The sequence below is a fragment of the Phytophthora sojae genome, assembly GCF_000149755.1.
Source record: "Phytophthora sojae unplaced genomic scaffold PHYSOscaffold_14, whole genome shotgun sequence".
Taxonomy (NCBI): Eukaryota; Oomycota; class Peronosporomycetes; order Peronosporales; family Peronosporaceae; genus Phytophthora; species Phytophthora sojae.
In genome coordinates this window covers 41,419-66,855 of record NW_009258128.1, presented here as the reverse complement: position 1 = coordinate 66,855, position 25,437 = coordinate 41,419, and the positions used below count along the sequence as shown (strand labels likewise).

General features: G+C 56.6%; 6 protein-coding genes across 6 annotated transcripts in view; 4 read left to right on the top strand and 2 right to left on the bottom strand.

Moving 5' to 3' along the window:
* Positions 1-6,181: 6,181 nt before the first annotated feature.
* Positions 6,182-7,687, top strand: PHYSODRAFT_531337 (hypothetical protein; the record flags this gene model as incomplete). Its single annotated transcript, XM_009539662.1, has 2 exons — positions 6,182-6,961; positions 7,043-7,687. The coding sequence occupies 2 exons, from the start codon at positions 6,182-6,184 to the stop codon at positions 7,685-7,687; spliced, it is 1,425 nt and encodes a 474-aa protein (XP_009537957.1).
* A 102-nt stretch (positions 7,688-7,789) lies between these two features.
* Positions 7,790-9,759, bottom strand: PHYSODRAFT_319688 (hypothetical protein; the record flags this gene model as incomplete). The annotated part of the gene is made up of 6 exons (XM_009539661.1): positions 7,790-8,824; positions 8,886-8,963; positions 9,024-9,132; positions 9,219-9,357; positions 9,492-9,597; positions 9,709-9,759. The coding sequence occupies 6 exons, from the start codon at positions 9,757-9,759 to the stop codon at positions 7,790-7,792; spliced, it is 1,518 nt and encodes a 505-aa protein (XP_009537956.1).
* Positions 9,760-10,177: 418 nt separating this feature from the next.
* PHYSODRAFT_532276 (hypothetical protein) lies at positions 10,178-11,687 on the top strand (the record flags this gene model as incomplete). The annotated part of the gene is made up of 2 exons (XM_009539660.1): positions 10,178-11,211; positions 11,288-11,687. The coding sequence occupies 2 exons, from the start codon at positions 10,178-10,180 to the stop codon at positions 11,685-11,687; spliced, it is 1,434 nt and encodes a 477-aa protein (XP_009537955.1).
* Positions 11,688-12,690: 1,003 nt separating this feature from the next.
* PHYSODRAFT_289062 (putative ATPase) lies at positions 12,691-17,148 on the top strand. The gene has a single exon (XM_009539659.1). It carries the CDS (start codon positions 13,772-13,774, stop codon positions 16,196-16,198), a length of 2,427 nt encoding a protein of 808 aa, XP_009537954.1. The 5' UTR covers positions 12,691-13,771; the 3' UTR covers positions 16,199-17,148.
* A 5,842-nt stretch (positions 17,149-22,990) lies between these two features.
* PHYSODRAFT_348415 (hypothetical protein) lies at positions 22,991-23,952 on the bottom strand (the record flags this gene model as incomplete). Its single annotated transcript, XM_009539658.1, has 2 exons — positions 22,991-23,720; positions 23,798-23,952. 2 exons carry the CDS (start codon positions 23,950-23,952, stop codon positions 22,991-22,993), a joined length of 885 nt encoding a protein of 294 aa, XP_009537953.1.
* An 822-nt stretch (positions 23,953-24,774) lies between these two features.
* The window catches only part of PHYSODRAFT_258828 (hypothetical protein), a gene marked incomplete at both ends in the record, with an annotated part of 2,828 nt that continues 2,165 nt past the window's right edge, over positions 24,775-25,437 (top strand). The window contains one exon of the mRNA XM_009539657.1: positions 24,775-25,400. Coding sequence (XP_009537952.1) covers positions 24,775-25,400 — 626 coding nt within the window. The remainder of the gene's footprint in view (positions 25,401-25,437) is intronic.

The following is a 25,437-nucleotide window of genomic DNA, read 5'->3' as shown; positions in this document are numbered from 1 at the left end:
GTGGGCAACGCTGGTGCTGCTGGTGCAGCGAACGCTGGTGCTGGCGCCTCCGCGAGTGCGAGCGCAAGCGCCAGGGCGAATGCTGGTGCGGCGACCCAGTACCGCAAGCTGCGCTCGGAGTAAGTTGCGTCGGCACACCCACCAACCGGTCGATCGATCGATCGATCGATCAATCGATCGACCGACCCACCCACTGATGGGCCACCAGCCGCCTCCAGTCTGAAGAAGATCGATGTACCGTGTTATTGACTGTTTCGCGTGATCAAGGCCGTATGTGCACTCGCTGCGCTTGATCCGCGCAAACCCGTAGCGTTACCCATGTTTTGTTGTTAAGTAAATCTACGTATCGTTTGACTACCAAGCGTTTGTCATTCGGCTCGTGTGTGTCAACGCGTACGCTATTGCTGGGAGGTGGCAGCGCTCACATATAGCGAGCGGAGCCGGTCGGTTGAAGACGCCTTTCGGCCATGAGTCACTAAGGAGCCTTATCATGGTGCGCCCAAGCGCGTACGCGCGGCGAGCATCGTGCGTCTGCGAGATCCGTCGGTCATGACGTTCAGAGCTTCATATGGCGTACCGATCCAGTTGGTGGCTGCGATTAACCGCCTGGTAATGAGCTGGGCCCGGCGCAGCGGCCAACCCGCAACACAGTGCAATTATGGTGGTTGCAGGCATCCTCAACAACGAGCGCAACAGCACTATAGAGATCATGTATACATGTAGTCTGCTGCCAAACCAACAGCAATGCTGCCCGACCCGTCTCACACCCAAACAATACTGGAGAATGTATGGACGAAGTTGAAGTTGAAGTCTGCACGACGATTGGCCGGCAATCAATGCATGAAAAGTCGAGGGCCGAGCAACTTCAGCGAGCGTACTTGCCTCGCTCACAATAAGGAGGCACGCCCGCACTGCTGCTGGAGTAGCCTGGCCTCTTGACTGTGTATGTGTGAACGGTCTCAGCCGCCGTCGCAGCAGCGCAATGCAATACTAGTTTGCCGCCAGCCATCTGGCCTGGCGGCTCGTTCTCGATATATATGGTCAACACACATGAATTCATCGCCTCGAGCCTTGCGCGAAAGAAGATAGATAGATGCGTATCCATCTGGGCCTCCGCACCTCAAGTCGAGTGCACCTCGAGTCGAGCCCACTTCAAGCTTTGGAAGATCTACACCTGCTCGAATGAAGGGTGCTGCCTGCTGCTGTTTTTGATGGTGGTGGTGGTGGTCATCATGACCCTCACACGAGCGCAGGCTGCTGTGATTGCAATGCCTTGTGACCGGCTTTCGATATTGCAGCGTAGCGGAGCCAATGTAGCACGCGCAAGAGGCTGTCGGCCTGCCTGCTCCTCCGAGTTCATTCCTCGTTCTTCTCTCTCGAGTCAACTACCAAGCCACAAGAGACCATCCTCTCCTCTCTCTCTTTCTCTCGTTAAATCGAGCTCCACTACGTCTTCCTATCAACTACCCAACCAACATCACTCAACGTAACACCATGATCGGCAACAACAACAAGATCGCCGTCCTGTGCCTCGCCGTCGCGGCACTCTCGAGCGGCGTGCACGCGGAGCAACAAGCTGCCCAGACGTTTGGACATCTCGGCGTTGGCCTCTACGGCTACCCTGCCGGATACTACGGACACGGCGTTGGTGTGGGCCTGGGTGGCGTTGGCGTCGGCGTCGGTGGTGTGGGCGTCGGGCTCGGCGGTGTAGGCGTCGGTGTGGGTGGCGTGGGCGTCGGCTACAATGGCTACAATGGCTACAACAACGTTGGCGTCTACAATGGCTACAATGGCGGCGCCGTGGGCAACGCTGGTGCTGCTGGTGCAGCGAACGCTGGTGCTGGCGCCTCCGCGAGTGCGAGCGCAAGCGCCAGGGCGAATGCTGGTGCGGCGACCCAGTACCGCAAGCTGCGCTCGGAGTAAGTTGCGTCGGCACACCCACCAACCGGTCGATCGATCGATCGATCGATCAATCGATCGGCCGACCCACCACTGGTGGGCCACCAGCCGCCTCCAGTCTGAAGAAGATCGATGTACCGTGTTATTGACTGTTTCGCGTGATCAAGGCCGTATGTGCACTCGCTGCGCTTGATCCGCGCAAACCCGTAGCGTTACCCATGTTTTATTGTTAAGTAAATCTACGTATCGTTTGACTACCAAGCGTTTGTCATTCGGCTCGTGTGTGTCAACGCGTATGCGATTGCTGGGAGGTGGCAGACCCCGCTCCACTTACGCGCGCGCACATATAACGAGCGGAGCCGGTCGGTTGAAGACGCCTTTCGGCCATGGGTCACTAAGGAGCCTTATCATGGTGCGCCCAAGCGCGTACGCGCGGCGAGCATCGTGCGTCTGCAAGATCCGTCGGTCATGACGTTCAGAGCTTCATATGGCGTGCCGATCCAGTTGGTGGCTGCGATTAACCGCCTGGTAATGAGCTGGGCCCGGCGCAGCGGCCAACCCGCAACACAGTGCAATTATGGTGGTTGCAGGCATCCTCAACAACGAGCGCAACAGCACTATAGGGATCATGTATACATGTAGTCTGCTGCCAAACCAACAGCAATGCTGCCCGACCCGTCTCACACCCAAACAATACTGGAGAATGTATGGACGAAGTTGAAGTTGAAGTCTGCACGACGATTGGCCGGCAATCAATGCATGAAAAGTCGAGGGCCGAGCAACTTCAGCGAGCGTACTTGCCTCGCTCACAATAAGGAGGCACGCCCGCACTGCTGCTGGAGTAGCCTGGCCTCTTGACTGTGTATGTGTGAACGGTCTCAGCCGCCGTCGCAGCAGCGCAATGCAATACTAGTTTGCCGCCAGCCATCTGGCCTGGCGGCTCGTTCTCGATATATATGGTCAACACACATGAATTCATCGCCTCGAGCCTTGCGCGAAAGAAGATAGATAGATGCGTATCCATCTGGGCCTCCGCACCTCAAGTCGAGTGCACCTCGAGTCGAGCCCACTTCAAGCTTTGGAAGATCTACACCTGCTCGAATGAAGGGTGCTGCCTGCTGCTGTTTTTGATGGTGGTGGTGGTGGTCATCATGACCCTCACACGAGCGCAGGCTGCTGTGATTGCAATGCCTTGTGACCGGCTTTCGATATTGCAGCGTAGCGGAGCCAATGTAGCACGCGCAAGAGGCTGTCGGCCTGCCTGCTCCTCCGAGCTCATTCCTCGTTCTTCTCTCTCGAGTCAACTACCAAGCCACAAGAGACCATCCTCTCTGCTCTCTCTTTCTCTCGTTAAATCGAGCACCACAACGTCTTCCTATCAACTACCCAACCAACATCACTCAACGTAACACCATGATCGGCAACAACAACAAGATCGCCGTCCTGTGCCTCGCCGTCGCGGCACTCTCGAGCGGCGTGCACGCGGAGCAACAAGCTGCCCAGACGTTTGGACATCTCGGCGTTGGCCTCTACGGCTACCCTGCCGGATACTACGGACACGGCGTTGGTGTGGGCCTGGGTGGCGTTGGCGTCGGCGTCGGTGGTGTGGGCGTCGGGCTCGGCGGTGTAGGCGTCGGTGTGGGTGGCGTGGGCGTCGGCTACAATGGCTACAACAACGTTGGCGTCTACAATGGCTACAATGGCGGCGCCGTGGGCAACGCTGGTGCTGCTGGTGCAGCAAACGCTGGTGCTGGCGCCTCCGCGAGTGCGAGCGCAAGCGCCAGGGCGAATGCTGGTGCGGCGACCCAGTACCGCAAGCTGCGCTCGGAGTAAGTTGCGTCGGCACACCCACCAACCGGTCGATCGATCGATCGATCGATCAATCGATCGACCGACCCACCACTGGTGGGCCACCAGCCGCCTCCAGTCTGAAGAAGATCGATGTACCGTGTTATTGACTGTTTCGCGTGATCAAGGCCGTATGTGCACTCGCTGCGCTTGATCCGCGCAAACCCGTAGCGTTACCCATGTTTTATTGTTAAGTAAATCTACGTATCGTTTGACTACCAAGCTTTTGCCACGCTGCTGGTGTATCTGCTCCTTGTTAATGGGTACTCTTTCCGGAAACAGCCACACACATGGTCGCGCATCTGAGGGGTGTGCCGATTGATTCGAACACGTTGTTCGAGCATGCGCACCTGAACACTTTTCGTGTGTAAGATCATCGACTGTGTTGTTGTGTATTTTAATACACTTAAAGAAGTGTTTTATAGATTCCAAGTTAGGTACTACCTATGTACTGGAAAATGTGTGCACGAAGTTGAAGTTAATGTCAGGCAAACGCTACGTTAATGAAGGATACTTGATAAACCACACCAGACTTCAAAACATATGTTACTAGCTTAAGAGCCCAGCTATAATAGAGCTGGCGTAACTTGTTGGATGACTACTGTTTGACCTTTTTGCGATCGGCATTCGCCAAACCCGCTAAACGCCCGAATTTGGGCGTAGGGGGGGGGGGGGGGATCTAGCGGATTGAGCCCCTGGTGCCTGTAATAGCACATATTGCTCGCTCGAGCTTTTGTTCACTACCGTGGCATAAGCGCACCGGTCGAGACCAACAGCGCGGTGGCGCTTAGTTTGAGGTGGCAGCGCCGTCAGTGCGGGAGACCGCTCTGTAGTGTGGCGAGGTGCCCCAGTCGGTGGCTACACGCAAACCGCCACGAAGGCTGCACAGCGTCGGCGCTACTCTACGCCGCGGGGCTGGATGCGAATGTCGCGATGGGCAACCGACGCCGCGCCTTCGCGTCTGCTGTGCGCTGGTGGGTCACCTCGCAGTAGTTAAAGTCCTGGCCAAGTACTGCTCTGCCAACGCCAGCGTAGACATATCGACCCAGTTGAGTCGCCGACTCAGTCGGAGGTGGCAACGGTGAAGAAGAAGCTTAGCAATGTACGGAGGTGCTAGCCTACGGAAGGGGTCATCAAGGGCTGCTGCGGCCGACGTGACCTGGACCTCCTTGGCGGCGCCTCGTTACCCTACTAAAGGAGCGTCAACTTTGCCAGCGCGCCACAGGAGGCCACGAGCTGGGTTATGCCGTCGTTGCCACGACAAAATGTTGGGGTGGTCCGGGAACAAACGAGCGCCCCCGCGGCAGCTCCTCTTTCAAACATTTATCCACTTGCTTCGCTTATAACTGCACCAGCAACAATGTTCTGCAGTACCATTTAGCGTCTGGCGCATTGAAATCCGTGTGTTCCGCAAACGCTTCCAGCGGAATCCTCAAAACTGCGGATTGCCTCTTTTCAGCGGAAAGACCATTCTACTGTTTTCAAACAGCGGTGTTGCGGAGCAGGCCCTAGAGCATCGTCAACTCCCTCTGCCATCGATCAAGACGACCACGACAGGCGACGCAGCCGGAAGCAAATTCCATTTCTACGGAAGCATGCCGTGCAGACACCATTGGCGTGCCACGAAACGGCGTGCAAGTGACCATAGCTGCAGCTGCCCTCCATCTCCAAACGTAGTCAAACAAGCCGGGGCCAGCCTTTCTAATTTGGCAAACCCGGTTGCACGCTCTCTTTGTATCAAAATACTAGCATTTTGCCTTCCAAACCAAAGACGGCGTAAGGGTATTGGTGTATCTGTTCCAACAAACTCAGGTAGCTGAAGTTTTGTTACGCGATGACACATACTCGGAATGTAATATCGTGGTCCGGAACTAGTAAACAAGACAATTTGCGAGTTGATGGCGCACCTCCTTCAGATTTGGGAGCTTCACGTTGCTGTGAGTTGTACCAAAAACAAAACCTTGCATTGCCCTGGAAAACAAACCGCCGGCTATGATGGCATTCAGTTCTGCGAGGTATGGGGCGAGTTCACAGCGCCTGAACGCGTTTGAAGTTGTTACGTGTTTTAGTGCTCATCCTCCCTTTCTATTGCGACTGTTGCGTCCAGTCAACTTTCGGTCGTGTGCTGGGGGCTCTTGTCTCCACCCGATTACTTTTTGAAAGTACCGCCGCATCACGATACACGACTCTAATAATCGATGCCGGAACAGCGCGATAACTGCAACATGACGGTCGAATCGACCCTTCCGCATCGAATGCGGCTGCGCTGTCTGGGCTTCGCATACGCTAGGCTACACAAATCCGAGCGCTTGACTACACACCAAAGAAACGAGCCGCTTCATGAAAGCCCCGGCCAAAAATCTCTCGAACCAAGTCGGTCACTCTCCAATCCGCCAAGCAACCAACAAGCCGGCCGAGAAGAAGAAGAAGAAGCATGGAAGGGCCTTCACCATCGCCGAGCAGCACCAGCGACTACGTTCGGGTGGTGCTGACGCCGAAAGTCGCACCCTCACCGATACCGAATATGCACGCTCCGGTTCGACCTCGTTTGGTGCTCTACGCCAACGTGTTGGTGTCGCTGCTGCAGCCTCTGCAGTACGGGTGGTCCACCACGCAATTGAACCTGACGACGTTCAATGACGAGGATGACTGCGACGCTAGACCCGTCGCCCCCGGCACTTGCCTCATGTTCCCTGGACACACCAAGGCGCAGTGGACTATCGCCGTCAGTGCCTGGATCTTCGGTGGAATGATCGGAGCTCTCGTATGTGGGCGGTTCTCCAACACGTTCGGGCGCAAGCGAATCATGATGACCAACTGCCTATTCATGATCATCGGCGCCTTGGTGCAAACCAGCGCATCGAGCATCTGGATGTTCATCGGTGGACGAGTGGTCTCGGGGGTTGCATCGGGTGGAGCCACCGCTGTCATTCCCGGATTCATCAGCGAGATCTCGCCGCCAAATCTCCGCAACAGTCTCGGCGTGGGCTTCCAGATCGCAATCACTGTCGGCAACTTGCTCGTAGCCATCACCTTCTTCTTCGCTGACACAAGCAGCGGTTGGCGCTACATCGCGGGGTTCTCTATCGTGCTGGCGTTGCTGTTCTTGGCTCTAGCACCTTTCGTGATTGTGGAAAGCCCTGCCTGGTTGATGATGGTGGGGCAGCAACAGCTCGCAGAACGGGAGTTGGCGCGTCTGTATGGCGAAGATAATGTTTACCTCGCAAGAACGTGGATAAAACAAGACCAACCCGCCCCACCACTTCAAGCCACAACCACTTTGGAAGCGCCCAAGCCTTGCACCTTCGCCAAACTGTTCTCACCCATGCTCATTCGGCAACTGCTGACAGCCATCGGGGTGGCCGGAGCCCAGCAGCTCACGGGTATCAATGCCGTGTTCTTCTACTCGTCCACGCTCTTCGAGCAGGCTGGCATCTCGGATGATCGCGTCGGTATCGTGGCTGTCAACTTCGTCAATGTACTACCAACAATGTTCTGCGGGATGCTAGCTACTCGCCTGGGTAACCGCAAACTCATGCTGTATGGGCTAGCGGGAATGTTTTTCAGTGCGGTCGGCATCACAGTGTCGCTCGTCGCTAGTCTGCCAACGTTAGCCATTGTGTTCACGGCCTGCTACGTGACGACATTCGGTTCAAGCCTTGGTTCACTTGCGTGGGTCGTCATGGCCGATCTCTTCCCGGACGACGTGCGAGCTATGGGCAACTCAATATGCGTCGGCTATAGCTGGTTGTCCAACCTTGCGGTGGGTCTCGGCTATCCCTACATAGCGGCGGCCCTGGTCAACTTCAGCTTCACACCCTTCATGTGCACTGTTGCGCTGTCGTTCCTCTTCGTGTACACTGTCGTGCCAGACACATCCGGGAAAACGATGCAGGAGATCCAGGACGAGTTCAACGCGAGGCGCCTGTCGAGAAACTAATGGCATGAAGTTACCAGCAAAACATATTGGCCGCGAATTGAGTGATCTTTTCTCGTAACCAAATAACTGTTGACGTGCCGCGTATTCATTGAGTTAGCGCTTTCAGGGCTCCGTGGGCGAAGCGGATGCTTCAGTGTTGTTTTCCGCAACTTTGTCCTTGGTAAGATCAGCTGAAGTCTCGCTGCCAAGCTTCACGCGTTTCGAGTCTCGCGTGTCCTCGCCTTCGTGCTCGCGTTCTTTCGGCGATGTCTTGCTGCTCTCATCACTGTTGCTAACGGGAGCGCTTGTCGTCTGAGCGGCGGCGACAGGTTGCTCAATCTGCGCTTTTGCAACGAACTTGGAGATAGTCGTGGCCGTCTGGCGGCGCAGCACGTTCTTGTGCTTTCGGCCCTTGTAGTGGAGCTTCACGTCTTGGTCACTGAGCAACTGGATCTTGCAAGTCTCGCAGAACAGCTCGGGCTTGCCAGCGCGGTTGTTCCGAGCCTTCGGTTTCTCGGCTTCCGCTGACTGAAGCGACTCAGCATACCGATCCTGAGCGCCCGGGAGGGTCGCCAGAGTTTCCGAGTCCAGCTCTTGAGACTGTGCAGACTTCTCCAGTGCCGCAGCCTTCGCTCGGAACTGGTCCTGGCACTGATTGTAGTACTTCTGGAGGTCCCAGAGCGAATACATCTGCAGTCCGTTCCTCATGGCCGCGAGCTCGGGTACAGTAACGACATGCGCGCCCTTGGCGTACCCGTACTTGTTGCCGCTTGCGAACGCGTCTTCGAGCGAGCTCGGGATCATGCGCATGACGTTGTACTTGGTGTTCTGGTACACATTGTCCGTCTCAGCTGCAGCCTTCAGGTAGTCTTTCACCACTTGGTCGATGGGCAAACGGCCTTCCTTCCGGAAGATTGACGGGTTAGCGAGGGCACCGCGAGCGATGAGGAAGGAAGACGCGCCAGAAATTTTGCGAAGCTTATCGATGTCTTCATGCTCAAACACATCGCCATTTGCGAGCACAGGAACAGAGAGAGCAGACACAACGGGCGCCAGCCTGTCCCAGCTTGCTTTGTTGTGGGGTCGCTCGTGGATCTGGCGCAAGTGAACGCCAACTGCACATGCTCCAGCATCTTCGAGTCGCTTGGCAGTATCGATCTGTTCAATGGAAAAATATTAGCCTCAGGGAGGTGGTGAAGATAAAGTGTAAATATCATACCGTGTCTTGAATCTCTGGGAGTAGGCGAATTTTGCACGATACCGGGATGTTCAGGTTGCGGCGCAGGGTTTTGATGATCTACACACCAGCAGCTCGCGTTAGCTTAGAAGATAATCGGGTGTACATTCGAGGTCTTACATCGCAAGCCACTTCAGGCTTCCGCAGTAGCGCCGCGCCCATGCCACCCTGGACCGAAAAGTGCTTGGGGCAACCCATGTTAATATCCACAGCGGCAACATCACGGGCACTGCAAGACCCAGTAAATTCAACATTGTAGAACAGAAACCACGTCAGAACTTTTCCAAGTATCACTCAAAAGTGCGATGAACGTACACCGCCTCCGCCGCCTTGAGCGCCAGCACTGCATCGGCCGTTCCGATCTGGAAGACGACCTTGCCCGCCTCCTCCGGGCACGTACGGAACACCACCGAGTCGCCGTTGCGACTGACGAAGTCCACGGCGTTCACGACGTCTGCATTAATTAGAGCAAAGGCATTGCAAAGTGTCAGAACGAGCCCATTGCCATTCATCCTCGAAAGCAGCCCCGAACGATTGACACAGCAGTAGGTGGAACGCTGCGAATCGAATCGGTGCGCAATCTCATACCGTTAGGGACGCGCACCGCAGAGATGATGCGCTTGTCGACGATCTCCTCGCCGTAGACGAGGTCGGCGCCGTAGCGCAGCGACAGCAGACGCAGCGGCAGAGTGCCCTGCATTACAGCGACAGAACTCCATGGTTAGAGCGAGGTGGGCGGTGGGACCCGGTGCAATGGAAGTGCAAACTCGTGGTCAATACGGTGCAGGTGCAGAAGGTCACGTACCGAGCGAACCATGGGCGAGAGGCATACTTTGTTCTCGTAGAGCTCCGACATGGTGACGGTCCCGGACGGATGGAATTCTGAGCGCGTCGACCAATGACTTGAGTCTGTAAAATCAGCCAACACCTCGTTTAAGTTGTCACTTGACTTGATTAAAGTATGGTGTGTTTGATGTAGAAGTTGTCTGAACAGTGTACCTTGTTATGGCACAGGTACAACCGTGTTTTGGAGGTAATGTGTAGCCATCTTTATTTTTGGTTCAACTTGCCTTTGCTGCAGTGCAGTCTCCGCCCAGCTCACGCGCTGTGCATGATGGATGCCGCTGGTAAATATAAACGCAGTTGCATCAGTCTCGGTATTTAGACAGCGTGGTGGCTGCCGTCTCAAAGCGCATCGAGGTGGCGCCGAGGTCTTCCGAGCTCGCAGCGACGGAGGCGGCTCAGCTCACACCTCCACGCAGTCAGCAGCAGCCATGCGGAAGTACCGGTTAGTGGCCAAGAAGGGCGAGGGCACCTTCTCCGAGGTGCTCAAGGCGCAGAATGTCAAGGACAGCAAGTTCCACGCCATCAAGTGCATGAAGAACCACTTCGAGAGCATCGACCAGGTGAACAATCTGCGCGAGATCCAGGCCCTGCGAAGACTGTCGCCGCACCAGCACATTGTCAAGCTGGAGGAGGTGCTGTACGACCAGCCATCCGGTCGACTGGCGCTTGTGTTCGAGCTGATGGACGCCAACCTGTATGAAATGATTCGCGGTCGGCGCCACTACCTCAAGCCCGACCTCGTGCAGTCGCTCATGTACCAGCTCGTCAAGTCGCTGGACCACATGCACAACAAGGGCATCTTCCATCGCGACATCAAACCGGAGAACATTCTGGTGGAGGACAATAGCAAACTCAAGCTGGCAGATTTCGGCTCCTGTCGAGGTATTTATTCCAAGCAGCCGTACACTGAGTACATTTCCACGAGATGGTATCGCGCACCCGAGTGTTTACTCACAGATGGCTACTACGGACCTGAAATGGATATGTGGGGCGTCGGCTGTGTATTCTTCGAGATCACATCGCTTTACCCGCTCTTCCCAGGATCAAACGAGCTTGACCAGATCCACCGCATACACAAAATCCTAGGCACGCCGCCGCCGGAAGTACTAGAGATTTTTAAGCGCAAGGGAGCTGCCCACATCGATTTCAATTTCCCCAAGGAGGACGGTACCAGCATTGCCAAGCTAATTCCCCACGCATCGCCCGCTGCAATCGATCTTATGCACAAAATGCTGGCGTACGAACCAAGCAAGCGAATGAACGCGCGCGAGGCATTAAGACATGAATACTTTCGCGAAATCCGTGAGCTAGAGGAAGCAACGTTACGAGCTCAGCAGCAGCAGCAACAACAGCATGTACTTCAGCCTCAACAGCAGCCGTCAATAGGATTACCTATGACTTACAAGCAGCGGAAGGGCAACGACAGCGACGACAAAGTTCCGCTACCTTCAATCCAGAATGGGTACGTTGCTCCGTGCGAACAAGAAGCTCACTCGACATCAAACTAACGGGTTCGTATCGCTTGCTATCTGCTTTAGATCTCATGGTATGCAGGCTTCTAGCGACACGAAGGACTACAGCGCCTATGATGCGAGCGAGGACGAGTTGCCGCCTATCAACAACGCAGCGGGCGGGCGAGGCTTGGGAAGCATAACAAAGAGCAAGGCGAACAAGTATTCTTATGGAAGCAAGAATGGCAACAATAACAAGGCTAGTGAGGGGAGCCAAGGCGGGGGATCGCTGTACTCGGGGACTTCATCAAAGCCATCTAAAAGCGTACTCTCGACCGGAGCCAGCACAAATCGGTCATCATATCAAGACGCCAAGAGCCGAAAGATCGTGGCCAACGTGACGCTGAAGAAAGGTATACCGTCTGCGCGAACTAAGAAGATCGTGGGCAGCTCCGCGGCGTACGCAGACGTCTCAGGTAGGGGCTAACAATGCAACTTCAACGTTGGAAGATTTTTTTTTAGTTTCAATTTTCGCTGACAAATTCCATGCGTGCCACTTGAGCAGGCTCCAAGTCCCGGCGCAAGTGATACAGGTTAGTTTCCGTCATGCAGCAAAATAGTAGCTAGGGACCAAACCAACTCGCAAGTAGCTTCCGTGTGCCTCCGTGCGTGAAATATGACAAGCTAAAAGTGTTGTCGGGGTTTTGGTTCTTGTCCGTATTGCTATTTCCCGCAGTGCCAGCTGGCTACAAAATACAATCTGCCAGTTCCGAGTCAAATCTCAAAAGAAGAAGCGCGATACAAAAGAGCCCAAGCCCAGGAATGAACATGTTCGGAACCCGCGTGGCCCCCGCGACGTCGTCGTGGAACATGGCGACGATGATGAAGACCAGCGGCATCACGGAGGACGTGCAGCAGCACCTCGTGCGCGTGTACGCGACGCTGTCCGCCTGCGTGCTGGCCGCCATGCTGAGCGCGGGCTGCACGCTGTACTTCGGCCCGGAGCGCTGGTCCTTCATGGGCTCGTCGTTCGTGACCACGATGGGCTCCATCTGGCTCTACATGGAGCCCGTGCAGAACTACAACCGGCGCTTCGGCATCCTCATGATGATCTCGGCCGCCATGGGGCTCAGCGTCTCGACGCTCGTCGCTGTCGCCGTCCAGGTGGACCCCAGCATCCTCGTCTCGGCCCTGTAAGAGCCTCGTTTCTCTAGTTGCTGGCGGATAAAGTAGGTTTATACTAATGTGTGGTTGTGTTTATTTCTTGACAGGCTTCTGACGACGCTGGTGTTCCTGTGCTTCACTGGAAGCGCCCTGATCGGTGCGATACCAGGATGGTTTTGTAATGCTAATTGCTGCGGGAGCAAGCTGACGAGTTGGCATTGTTATGGTAAATTATTATTTTTTTCTGCTGCAGCTACCCGCCGCGCGTACCTGTACCTCGGTGGCATTCTGAGCTCGGCGCTGTCGCTCCTGTTCATGACCAGCGTCCTCAACATCTTCACCCACTCGTCGTTCCTGTTCAACATGAACCTGGTAGGAGCAACGCACTGAAGGATGTCGACGTGCTGAGCTAACTTGTTGTTTCGTTGTGTACGTGTTTCCTGTGCTGCAGTACGGCGGACTCTTCATGTTCTGCGGGTACGTGGTGTTCGACACGCAGATGATCATCGAGAAGGCCAGCATGGGCGACAAGGACGTGCTGGCCCACACGCTCGGCCTCTTCATGGGTGTGTGTCTCCATTGTGGAGGACTTGCTTGTGCTGATGATTTGCTAACAGTTTTCATGTTGTTCCTTTCGTTGTTGCTGTGCGCAGACCTGATGTCCATCTTCGTGCGCATTCTCATCGCGCTGCTCCAGAACAAGAAGGGCGGCAAGTCGCCGCGCAACAGCCGTCGCGACTAAGACACCCAAGTGGAAGAGCTAGCTACGCAGGCAGCTCAAGACCTTCACCCACAGCTTCAAGCATGCATTCTAGTTTTTGATCTAATAAGCAAGTTGCCTTCGTTCAGTGTCCACGTCATCGTGGTTCTCCCGATAAAGTTGAGCCCTCTCGATTAAGTACTCCTCCATACAAACTCCAAGTCACGGACGGGAATATTCTGGATTGATTATGCATCATTTCAGCCAATCGTGTAGCTTCAAGCATATCTTCTCCCCCTCAGGATTTCCAAGCTCCATTTCCGCGGAAGAACAGTCACAAGCACCATCTCGAGGTAAGGGCGCTCGGCCATCCCTGGCTTCAGCTACAGCTACCTGCTCGGTCCAAGTCTGCCTTCTTCTTCTTCCTCTTGAGTACGCGGAAGTCCTGTAGCCAAACTGGTCCAAACGACGAAGCAGGAGGGGGGAGGAGCCAGCAGCAAGATCCAAGGGCTCGCAGGCTCTTACTACCAAGACGCATGCAGGAAACTGACTTAGGTTTACTGTGCTTTATTACTGCAGCTTGCTTTGATTCGGCACCCGGCGGAGACCAAAGACAGCAACAGAAACACTTGAAACATGAGTGACAAGTACGTCACTGGCGCTGTTAAACGCCGTGTAGCCATCCATTGACTGACATTTACGTGTGCATGTGTGTCTTCCCCCACCACAGGAAGGAAGAGTTCAAGGCCGGCATCATGGACCGCAAGCGGTCGCCCAACCGCCTCGTGGTGGACGAAGCCACGAACGACGACAACTCGGTGATCGCCCTGAGCATGGCCAAGATGGAGGAGCTGCAGCTGTTCCGCGGCGACACGGTGCTCATCAAGGGCAAGAAGGGCCACGACACGGTGTGCGTGGTGCTCCAGGACGAGACGGTGGACGACAACAACGTGCGCATGAACAAGGTGGTGCGCAAGAACCTGCGCGTGCGTCTGGGCGACGTCGTGGGCATCCACACGTGCGGCGACGTGCCCTACGGCAAGCGCATCCACGTGCTGCCCATCGACGACACCATCGAGGGCGTGACGGGCAACCTGTTCGACGTGTACCTGAAGCCGTACTTCGTGGAGGCCTACCGCCCCGTCAAGAAGGGTGACCTGTTCCTCGTGCGTCAGGCCATGCACCCCGTGGAGTTCAAGGTTGTGGAGACTGAGCCCGCTCCGTACTGTATTGTGGCGCCCGACACTATCATCCACTGCGAGGGTGAGCCCGTGCGCCGCGAGGACGAGGAGAAGATGGACGAGGTCGGCTACGACGACATCGGTGGATGCCGTCGCCAGATGGCTCAGATCCGTGAAATGATCGAGCTGCCCCTGCGTCACCCGACCCTGTTCAAGACGCTGGGTGTCAAGCCCCCTCGTGGTGTGCTGCTGTATGGCCCGCCCGGTTCGGGTAAGACGCTTATCGCCCGTGCTGTCGCCAACGAGACGGGCGCCTTCTTCTTCCTGATCAACGGTCCCGAGATCATGTCGAAGATGGCTGGTGAGTCGGAGAGCAATCTGCGTAAGGCTTTCGAGGAGGCTGAGAAGAACGCGCCGGCTATTATCTTCATTGATGAGATTGATTCGATTGCGCCCAAGCGTGAGAAGACAAACGGCGAGGTGGAGCGTCGTATCGTGTCGCAGCTGCTTACGCTCATGGACGGCCTGAAGCAGCGTGCCAGCGTGGTGGTGATCGGTGCAACCAACCGCCCTAACAGCATGGACCCCGCTCTGCGTCGTTTTGGCCGTTTCGACCGCGAAATCGACATTGGTGTGCCCGACGAGAATGGCCGTCTCGAGATCTTCCGTATCCACACGCGTAACATGAAGCTGGACGACGACGTGGACCCGGAGCTCATTGCACGTGACACGCAGGGTTTCGTTGGTGCCGATATGGCAGCCCTGTGTACCGAGGCTGCGCTGCAGTGCATCCGTGAGAAGATGGATGTGATTGACATTGAGGATGAGACCATTGACGCTGAGATCCTGGACGCCATGGCTGTCACGCAGGCTCACTTCAAGTACGCCCTCGGTGTGTCCAACCCATCTTCGCTGCGTGAGACCACGGTGGAGGTCCCCACGGTCACGTGGAAGGACATCGGTGGCCTGGAGAGCGTCAAGCGCGAGCTGCTCGAGCTGGTGCAGTACCCCGTGGAGCATCCGGAGAAGTTCGAGAAATACGGTCTCAGCCCGTCCAAGGGTGTTCTTTTCTACGGCCCGCCCGGTTGCGGTAAGACACTGCTGGCCAAGGCTGTGGCCAACGAGTGCCAGGCTAACTTCATCTCGATTAAGGGCCCTGAGCTGCTGACGATGTGGTTCGGTGAGTCGGAGGCCAACGTGCGTGAAGTGTTCGACAAGGCTCGTGGTGCCGCTCCGTGTGTGCTGTTCTTCGATGAGCTGGACTCTATCGCTCAGCAGCGTGGCAGCAGCTCGGGCGACGCCGGTGGCGCTGGTGACCGTGTGATGAACCAGCTTCTGACGGAGATGGATGGTATGGGTGCCAAGAAGAACGTGTTCATTATCGGTGCCACGAACCGTCCCGACATCATCGACCCGGCCCTTATGCGTCCGGGCCGTCTGGACCAGCTTATCTTCATCCCCATGCCTGACTTCGAGTCGCGTCTTAGCATCTTGCGCTCTGTGCTGCGCAAGAGCCCTGTGTCCAAGGAGGTGGATCTGAACTTCCTGGCGCAGCAGACGGACAAGTTCTCGGGTGCCGATCTTACGGAAATCTGCCAGCGCGCCGCCAAGCTGGCCATTCGCGAGAGCATCGCCCGTGACATGGAGCGTGACCGTCTCCGTGCCGAGGCCGGTGACGAGATGGAGGATATCGAGGAGGAGGACCCGGTGCCAGAGATTACGCCGCGCCACTTCGAGGAGGCCGTGCGCAACGCGCGCCGCTCGGTCAGCGACCGCGACCTGGCGCAGTACTCGACCTTCGCACAGACGCTGCAGCAGGCACGTTCGCACGTCACGGCCGGCGGCACTTCGCTGGCCAACTTCTCGTTCCCGGGCCGCAACGTGAACGCTGGCGCTGCAGGCGGCGCCACCGATGCTGCCGCCGACGAGGACGAGGAGGACCTCTACAGCTAAGCGATATGTCTTGGACAGCGCGAGCGGCAGGAACCCACCGAAGCAGTTAGGAGAGTCGTCGAATACAGCAGAGTGAGGAGGTTCTAGAGGGCGCGAGCGCGGGAGGAGACGAATCCTTTCTAATACACTATTGCTATGCTTGTTTGAACGTTATGCCTTGATGCGATTAGCGAAAGCCACTACATGTAGCTCAGCGTTATGCGCCGCTGCACTGCAGACTGGATGCATCTCTGCTGATGCAGCTGTGCAACACGATTAAAGTGCCCTGCAGGGCTCAGAGGTATCCATTCGCAGCGAAAAAAAGGCAACTATAAGACCAACACTCCTGCTCAAGCTGCCCTGTGATTGGCTGAACAGTGTTACGACTGAACCTACTTTCTCCTCGTACTTAGTCGCACCACTTCACGACTGGCGACAAGGGAGAAAAACCGATCGCGGAAGCCATCGCGTGTGCCCCCTAAGCCTGCGGTCGAAGCCCCACTACTCGTCTCCCAGAGCGCTCTATCGCCCCGCAGACACCTCACCGCGTAGAGGAATCAACAGGCTCTCCATCGGTGTGTCGCTCGCCCCCTTTCGACCAGCATGGGCAACGCCGCGCCGCGCGCGCAGCCGCAGAGCGTGCTGGACAGCGCGTCGCAGTACCGCACCTTCCTAATGGACTACACGCCGCGCTCGATGGACATGATGTTCGGCAATCTGATCGGCGACGGCAAGTTCCTCAAGAGCATCTCGTGCAAGTGCGACGAAGGGCATCTGGTGGTGAAAATCTACCGCAAATATGACGAGAGGGAGTCGCTCACGAGCGCCGAGGTGGCGCTGCGCCGCCTGGCGCTGGCCTTCTCCGTGGAGCAGCAGCCCAACGTGATCCCGTACGCCGACTTCCAGCTGTCCAACAAGTACAACGTGGCCTTCATGGTGCGGCAGTACTTCGCGTCCAACCTGTACGACCGCATCTGCTCGCGGCCGTTCCTGACGATGGTGGAGAAGAAGTGGATCGCCTTCCAGATCCTGCGCGCGCTGGAGCAGAGCCACGCCAAGGGCATCTGTCACGGAGACATCAAGCAGGAGAACGTCATGGTGACGAGCTGGAACTGGGTCTTCCTCACGGACTTCGCGCCCTTCAAGCCCACGTACATCCCCGAGGACGACCCGGCAGACTACAACTACTACTTTTGTGCTATTGACGCGACGCGACGAGGATGTAGCGTGGCTCCTGAGAGGTTTTACGGTAAGGGATCTGCGTCAATGGGCGTGGCCACGGGCTCGACGCCCGGCAGTGTTGGGTTGAACTCGATGAAGACGCCGGACGCGGCTATGATGCTCTCCAAGATGGCAGACAGTGAAGTTACGGTGGAGGAGGTGGACAAGCAGATTTTAGCTATGGGCATGGGCAGCGCTATCATGTCGGGCAACCCCATGCAGACGCCACCCTCTGGTACGTCGATTGGCAGCGCGCCGTCGTCGTACTCGCGTTCGCGCCGCGAAGGCAACTTGCTGGAGTCGATGGATATCTTCTCGGCTGGATGCGTTATTGCGGAACTGTTTTTAGGTGGTAAGCCTCTATTCGACTTGCCGTCGCTGCTTAAGTACCGCACTGGTGATTCGGAAGCGCTGCGACAGCAGCTAAAGAAGGTCGGTGACCCCAGACTTGAAGAACTGCTGCTGCACATGCTGCAGCTGGACCCGAGCGCTCGACTTTCGGCTAGTGGCTATCTCGCCAAGTACACCAGTCCAAGTGGATTGTTCCCGACATACTTCGACAATTTCCTGTTCAGGTTTCTGGTGCTGGTGCTTAGTCGTGGAGGAAAAGTGCCTGATGCACGTATCCGGCTGGTGTGCAAGTACTATGGACGTTTGGTACGCGAGGTGGCTGGTGTTGAGGACCCCGAGGGTGAGGAGTTCTTTAAGTTACGCCTCAAGGAAGGCTATGGATCGGACCGATTAGCAACTGCCACAGGAGAGCAACAAGCGCACGTGGCACAGCGGGTACTGGAGGAGCTGGATCAGAAAATCCCAACCAAGCAGGAGAAACAAAAGGCTGAGCGGGAGAATGGGGCACTCACGAAAGTTCAAAAGTTGAAAGACAAGGAGAACGACATGCGCAGTCTCAGCAGCACCGCGCAGAAGAAGAAAATCGAAAAGCTCCACGACCAGTTCAACGCGCTTGCGCAGAAGAAGAAAAACTCGCTGCTTCTCGATTATCGTGAACCATCCGCTGGCCGCTTGGATGAAGAAGCAGAGGATGCTGAGTCGAAGGATGGTGATGGGCTGGGCAAGTTTGACTCAAGATCTAATATTTCCACACCCCCTCCCCACTCGAACAATTCACGACGGATGAAGCCGCCAACGTGTGGTAGTGAGCCGTGGCCACAAGACCGGAACGGTATTGTTATTATCCTTTCGCTAATTTGCTCAAGTCTACGACATGTGCAAGTGCCCGAATCGAAGCTCACGGCGCTGTACCTGATCCGTTCACTGGGTCAGTTCACGAGTGATGAAGCGCGATTGCAGCGTCTGATCCCGTATCTTCTCGAGGTTATTGATGACCCCAGTGCCACTGTCCGCGCCTTGGCACTCCGCACCATTACGTACCTGCTATCTCTGGTGGAGTCTTTCCCTCTAGCCGACGCCTCTGTGTTTCCGCAGTATGTGCTGCCTGCTATGGTCCCGTTTCAATCCGATCCCGATGAGTTGGTGCGTATCACATTCGCTGAGTGCTTGCCTCAATTAGCGGAGACCAGCCGGCGCTTTTTGGAAATCGCGCATGCCATGAAGCAGAAGACAATGACATCGTCGGGATCAGCCGCGTCGCTGTCTACCCGCGGTACTGAATCTTCCAATCTCAATCCATTGTACCTGGCATCAAGCAGCTTTGATAAGGAGTTGAGCGTGCTTCACAAGATGATTTCGCGCTTTGTGATCCAGCTTACGACGCCGGACCAAAAGGCTTCATCCTCTCTCGTCAAGCGCGCGCTTCTCGTTGATATCACCAGACTGTGTGTTTTCTTCGGTCGTGAGCGCACTCTCGATGTCGTGCTTCCTCAGCTCATTACGTTCTTGAATGATCCAGACTGGGAACTGCGTGGCGCATTCTTCGACTATATCGTGGGTGTGTGCTCGTTTGTTGGCCGCGTGGCTGTCGAGCACAACATTCTACCATGCATCGAGCAGGCACTGTTTGATGTCCAAGAGATCGTTATCACGAAGGCCGTTGAGTGCCTCACCGGCTTGTGTCAACTTGGCCTCTTCCAGAAGAAGATCAGCACATTGGTGGAGAAGGCTCGCATGACGTGCTCCCTGCTGCTGCATCCGAGTTGGTGGATTCGCGATGCCGTCCTCAAGCTTATGGGAGAGATTTCGCGACAATTGCGCAGTGTCGACGCCAACGTTTTCTTGAGCCCGTTGCTCCGTCCATTTTTGCGCAAGACGATGGTCTTTTTGCCAGACGAGGAGGTGTCCGAGGTAACTCGGCGATTGCGTGGGTGTTGCCGACTTCATGTGTCGCGAGAGACGTTTGATCGTGCACTGTTGGCGTCTTCGTCATCGTCTGGTCTTAACGAAGTCATCGCTGAAATGGAACGGTCTGTTTCTCAAGTGCCTGATGATAGTGATGACGACATGGGCCCACCTGCACCACTGGCTGCCATGACGACTACTTCGCGAGAGTCACTGGAGGAACCATATATTGACATGACAAGGGGTCGTAAAAACCGCGATGCTTTGCTAAGCACGGATTCTTTGGATGGATACAGCATCTACCGGCAGCAATCATCCGGCCCAGCTGGCGCTTCATCGACGTCCGAGACATTCTCGAATATTATGGAGGACGGCGTATCTTCGATCTACGAAAGGCGCAAAAATGAGATCCAGTCCCTGAAGCTTATGCAGCAATACGTCTCAATTGCGTCGATGCAGATGCGTAGTAAGCTGGAAATGGCCAAAACTGAGCAAGCCGCACGCATGCAAGGACCGCCAAAGAGCGATCGCGTTGGATCACCACACAGCTCGGTTGCCAACGCATCTGTGACTGTCGGCAGCGGTGCTACCACAGCGAGCAGTAGTAATCCGTTTGCTCGCAAACTGTCGCGGTCGCATCTTCGCGTGCTGTTCGTACCCGATATGCGCTTTGCACTCTCGACAGCGCAGCCTCGAAAGGCTAGTAATTTCGGAATTTCGTCATCATCTTCCGCGGCCAGCAGTGCTACCTCGGCGGCAGCTACCTCCGCGTCTACTGCACTGGTTATAAGATCTCGCTCTCATGGAACCGGCAGTTCCCCTTCTCATCGCGGAGGCTCGGCAACACCGGCAGCCTCGAATGGTGGGTCGTCGGCGGGGGCTCCATCTTTGGAAAGTTTGTCTCTATCACATGTTGGCAAGATGTACAGTCTCGTGGAGCCTAGCACGCCGATCTCAGCTTCGCCCATTACAGTTACGGGTCCTTCATCTGTGGTTCCTCCTGGTTCAGCGTCATCCTCACTGGACGATTCGGGTCTGGGTCAAATGGACTCGAATCACTTCGCGCCAACCAGCGGTGGCGTAATGGTGAGCATGCTCAATATGAATATGCGCGATATGTACGGCGGCGATGGAATGAGCAGTTTGTTGGACCCACACCACCACCCAGTGCACGCGTCGCCTGTGTCACCACCTCGCCAGAGAATGGTTAAGAAGGCACACACGACGTACCACCACTATTTTGCCTTCAAGGAGTCAGCGATGGATCCTGCGCTAGGAAACCCTCGCAAACTGTTGGCACGGCTTAATGCGCTGGGCATTCCTCCGCTACCACCGGATCTTGGTGCTCTGCGGCTTTCGGACGGCTCACCTTACTCCATCTACAGCCACGCTCCGAGTCCGTACTGCTTAGTGGGTGGTGGCATCGGCATCACGGGAAGCAGCGGTGCACCTGGCAGCGACCGAGGAGGCGCTAATGTTTCTAGCGTCACTTCGTCCCCTATTCAGGTTGGCAGCAGTACGTACCCGCCTAATGGGACTGGTGCTTCCTTTAATGCCGCAGCGGCAGCTGCTGCAGCGATAAACGGAGGCGTAACGCCGGGAAGCTTTGGAGGCTCTGTGGGCAGCACAGCTTCAAGCAGCTCAAGCAGTGTTAACGGAGTTGGTGGTGGCGGCGGATACCCCAGCTCTTACCGAAACTGGCAGCCGCGGAAGAATGTACTCGTTGCTGAGCTCGCGGAGCACTCCGGCGCTGTGACTCGCGTAAATGCAGCTCAAGACTACAGCTTCTTGGCTTCTGCGTCAAACGACGGGACTGTGAAGATTTGGTCAGTGCGATCCTTGCAGCACAGTGTGAACCAAGGGTCTCGCTGTACGTATGACGGACAGGGAGGAGTGATCACCGACATGAAGGTGTTGACCAACAGCCACTCCGTTGCTTCGGCCTCAAGTGACGGTACGGTGCACGTATTCCGTGTGGACAAGGTGAATTCTGTGGGTGGAAACGTGCAAGCTAGTGGTTTGAAGGAGTTGCGGGCGAACGACAGTGCTGTCATGGCGATCGACTACTTGAATAATGTGACAGAGGCGCTGCTACTGTACGCCACGCGTGACGGCAATATCCACGCGTGGGACCTGCGCATGCGGCGCGAGGCTTGGTCTCTAAGCGTTTCTCCCGAACTCGGCTACATTACGTGCATGACGCACTCGCTTGATGTGAGCTGGCTCGCCGTCGGCACTAGCCGGGGCTTCTTGTGTCTGTGGGATCTGCGCTTCTTGGTGATTATCCGGATATGGCGCCATTCATCTCACCGCGCCATTCACCGACTACAGCCCTGCTTGGGATTACCGAACACGTTGCCGCTGGATGAGACGTCGGTGCCTCTGGTATTTGTAGCAGCCGATGGCGGTGAGGTTGCAGTGTTTGATCTCAGCATTGGCGCGTGCCGCGCAGTGTTCCGAACGTTGGAGGCTCAAGCCTCTGAAGCCGAGGCTTGCAGGTGTCCAACACTTCTCCACGTGCCGATTCCTCATCGCAGTCGAACCGTACTCGGAAGCTTTTTGGGTATCTACGGCATCGCGACTGCATTTGACGAGATCTCGACATCTCCGCTCAGTGAGGAGCCAAGTGTACGCGCAATGTTGTGCCCATCACTTCATCTACGCGGCATTGGAGATGCTCTGATCACGGGTGGCGAAGACCGGCAATTGCGCTACTGGGATATCCGCAACGGGAAGCAGTCGTACACAATCTGCGGCAACGGGGAAGCCAAGTCGTTCTACGACAACCAGGCACCTCCTGACGACTGGTGGCGTATGACCCCGACGGCGGCGGCGTCCGCAGGTTCTCCGCAGCGCTACGGCGAAAAGGTGCCAGCAGCTCCCATCTCGACCACGGCTACCGTCACAAAGCCTGAGATGGCCTGGAGCAAGCTCAGCGCGCCGCTCATTACGGTTTGCCAAGACTCGTCCCTCTATTCTGGCGTCGCGGGTGCGGCAGCATCAGGAGCGGGAGGCGTGGAGTCCGCTATCAGTATGGAGCGGCGAGGCCTTGTCCCTCCGTCCCCGGCACACACAGATTGCATCCTCGACCTGACGCTGGTCGAGCTTGGCAGCAGCCAGAATCCGAGCCCCATGCTTGTGTCCAGCGGCCGCGACGCGATCATTAAGGTATGGAAGTAACTCAGCACTCGGCGTCGTGTGGTAGGCATCGGCGCGAGTATTCAATGAAGTGATCAGCTAATAAAATGAAGACACAGAATCAATGGAGAACGCATGTGTATGTTGAAGTCTGAAAGTTACTCGCGAGCTCACCTCTATGCTAGCTATGCGGATAGCTTACCGTTTCTTTTGGCGCTTGTTGGCGCCGCCCTGACTGCGCTTCATCTTGAGCTTCTTGTTGAGTTTGCTAACGGCAGAGCCTTCAGCAGCGCCGTCGTCGGCGCCGCGCTTCTTGCCCGTGACAGCGCCGCCGTTGCCCTTCTTGCCCATCATAGCCTTGCGCGCCGCACGCGCATCCTTGAGCTTGGAGCGCTTGGACGGCAGCGCCTTGCCCTTGCGCTGCTGCTGTATCCGCTGGAAGAGCGTCAAGTGCGGCTCCTCGAATTTCTTCTTCTTCCGGAGGAAGGCCGGGTGCTTGGGCTTGTCCGCGTCATCCTCTTCGTCGTCCGAAGGCGCCAGGTCGCTGCCGCTGTCGTCGCTGTCGCTCTGCAAGTCGCCCACCGACGTGGTGACGGTCACCACGTCGCCGTACTTGCCCCGCGTGAAGTCGTCGTTGAAAGTCATGACCTTGGTCACGGCCTTGGCGCCGCCCAGCACGGGCTTGTTCTCGTCCTCGGAGGCGTCCGAGTCGCTGCCCTGCTCGTCGTCGTCGTCATCTTCTTCGTCTTCATCATCGTCGTCCTTCTTCTCATCATCCAGCAGGTTGAGCGCCGCCAGCTTCTCCTTCTGCTCCTCGCGCCGCTGCTTCTTGGCCTCCAGCTGGCGCTTCTTCACCTTGTACGCCTCCATGTCCAAACCGAAGCGGCGACGCTCCTGCTTGCGCTTGTGGAAGCCCGTCAGGTACTCTCTGCAGCGAGATGAACAGCAGCGTTAGTTCTATTCACTCCAGTACATCAACGTGTTCAATCGCTGCCTGCCACGCACTTGCGCTTGTCCGGGTCGAACGTGACCACGAGCTTCGACTTCTTGCGCAGGCTCGGGTTGGCTCCCACGCCCGTCGTGCCGCGCCCATGCTTGGCCTTGCCCACGGCGCCGCGCTTGCCCTGGCGGGACGTCGCTCCAAACGTCGGCGGCGCCATCGCTGATCTAGTTGAATGCGCTCGGAGCTCGGTGCCAGTCAAAATATTTGGTGCCAAGAACGCACTTTTAACAGTACTGACTTCCTCCGCTTGTAGTGGACAATCTTATATAAGGGCACCCAATCATATTACAGGATTTGGAGGGACTTCTCGACTTCGCTTATAAGTTCCACACAAATCATTTCGATACGTTTCCACCGGTAATATACCGGTGCGATGGAGCTGTGCTGCAGCCTAGAGCTACCTGGACACGGTTGCTGCCAGTACCCACTACCTATGCTAGTGTTAAGCGCTGTTGCGGCACACGTGTACTATACAAACGCTCGGAGAGTGGTTTGCTTGCATCCTCCTTACGGTACACGACGAAGCTCCCATCGACCAATGGCACATGTTGCCGAGTTAGACTTGAAAAAGTTATGCTTTACCTTAAAAATGGCCTGGAGGCAGGGCGAAGCATTGTCATGGTACTAGCCCCACGCGGATGCGTACCACTCAAGGCTTTGCAGTGGCAGCTTGTTGCCTGCCGCGAGGTGTCAAGCGCGACAGGCGCGCTCAGGCGGCTAGCGGCGCTGTGCATGACCACCAAGAAAGTGAACAAAGCGCATAAAAGTGGCAGCAAATTGACTACTGGTACCGGTGCCGGTTGCCATATTCGGCATATCATTTTTGACAGGTGGCATAGTGTACCTGTCACTGTCCACTATAAGCGGAGGAAGTCGGTATATTCGGATCCGTGTGCGCCACACCAGCGTATCGTCGTGGGTTCGCTTTGGTGTGCACTTCGCGCGAGCGCATACAAACTCCAAGTGCGAGAAGGGCGCCATGAGCGAGGAGGACGTGTCGGCGGTGCGGCCGCTGCCGTTCGTGCTGGTGGACGACGACGGCGGATTCCGCGTGAACCCGGAGGCGTGCGCCGTGCTGGAGAAGGTCAAGACGCGCCTCGTGGTGGTGGCCGTGGCGGGCCTGTACCGCACGGGCAAGAGCTTCCTGCTCAACCTGCTGGTGCGCCACGCGCAGAGCCAAAGCAGCGCCACCCTGGGCAGCAGCAGCTCGGGATCCAGCGCCGCGGGCTTCGCCGTGGGCGGCACCGTGAACGCGTGCACCAAGGGCATCTGGATGTGGGGGCAGCCCATCCCCCTGGACGACGACACCAGCGTGCTCTTCCTCGACACGGAGGGCCTCGGCAGCGTGGACCGCGAGCAGACGCACGACACGCGCATCTTCGCGCTGGCGCTGCTGCTGGCCTCCAACTTCGTGTACAACAGCCGCGGCGTGATCGACGGCAACGCCATCGAGGACCTGTCGCTCGTGGTGAACCTGTCCAAGCACATCCAGACGTCGTCGTCCGCCAAGGACGCGGCGGGCAACGCCGACCGCCTGCACGAGTTCTTCCCGAGCTTCATGTGGGTCGTGCGCGACTTCACGCTGCAGCTGCTGGACAACGGCAAGCCCATCTCGTCCAAGCAGTACCTCGAGAACGCGCTG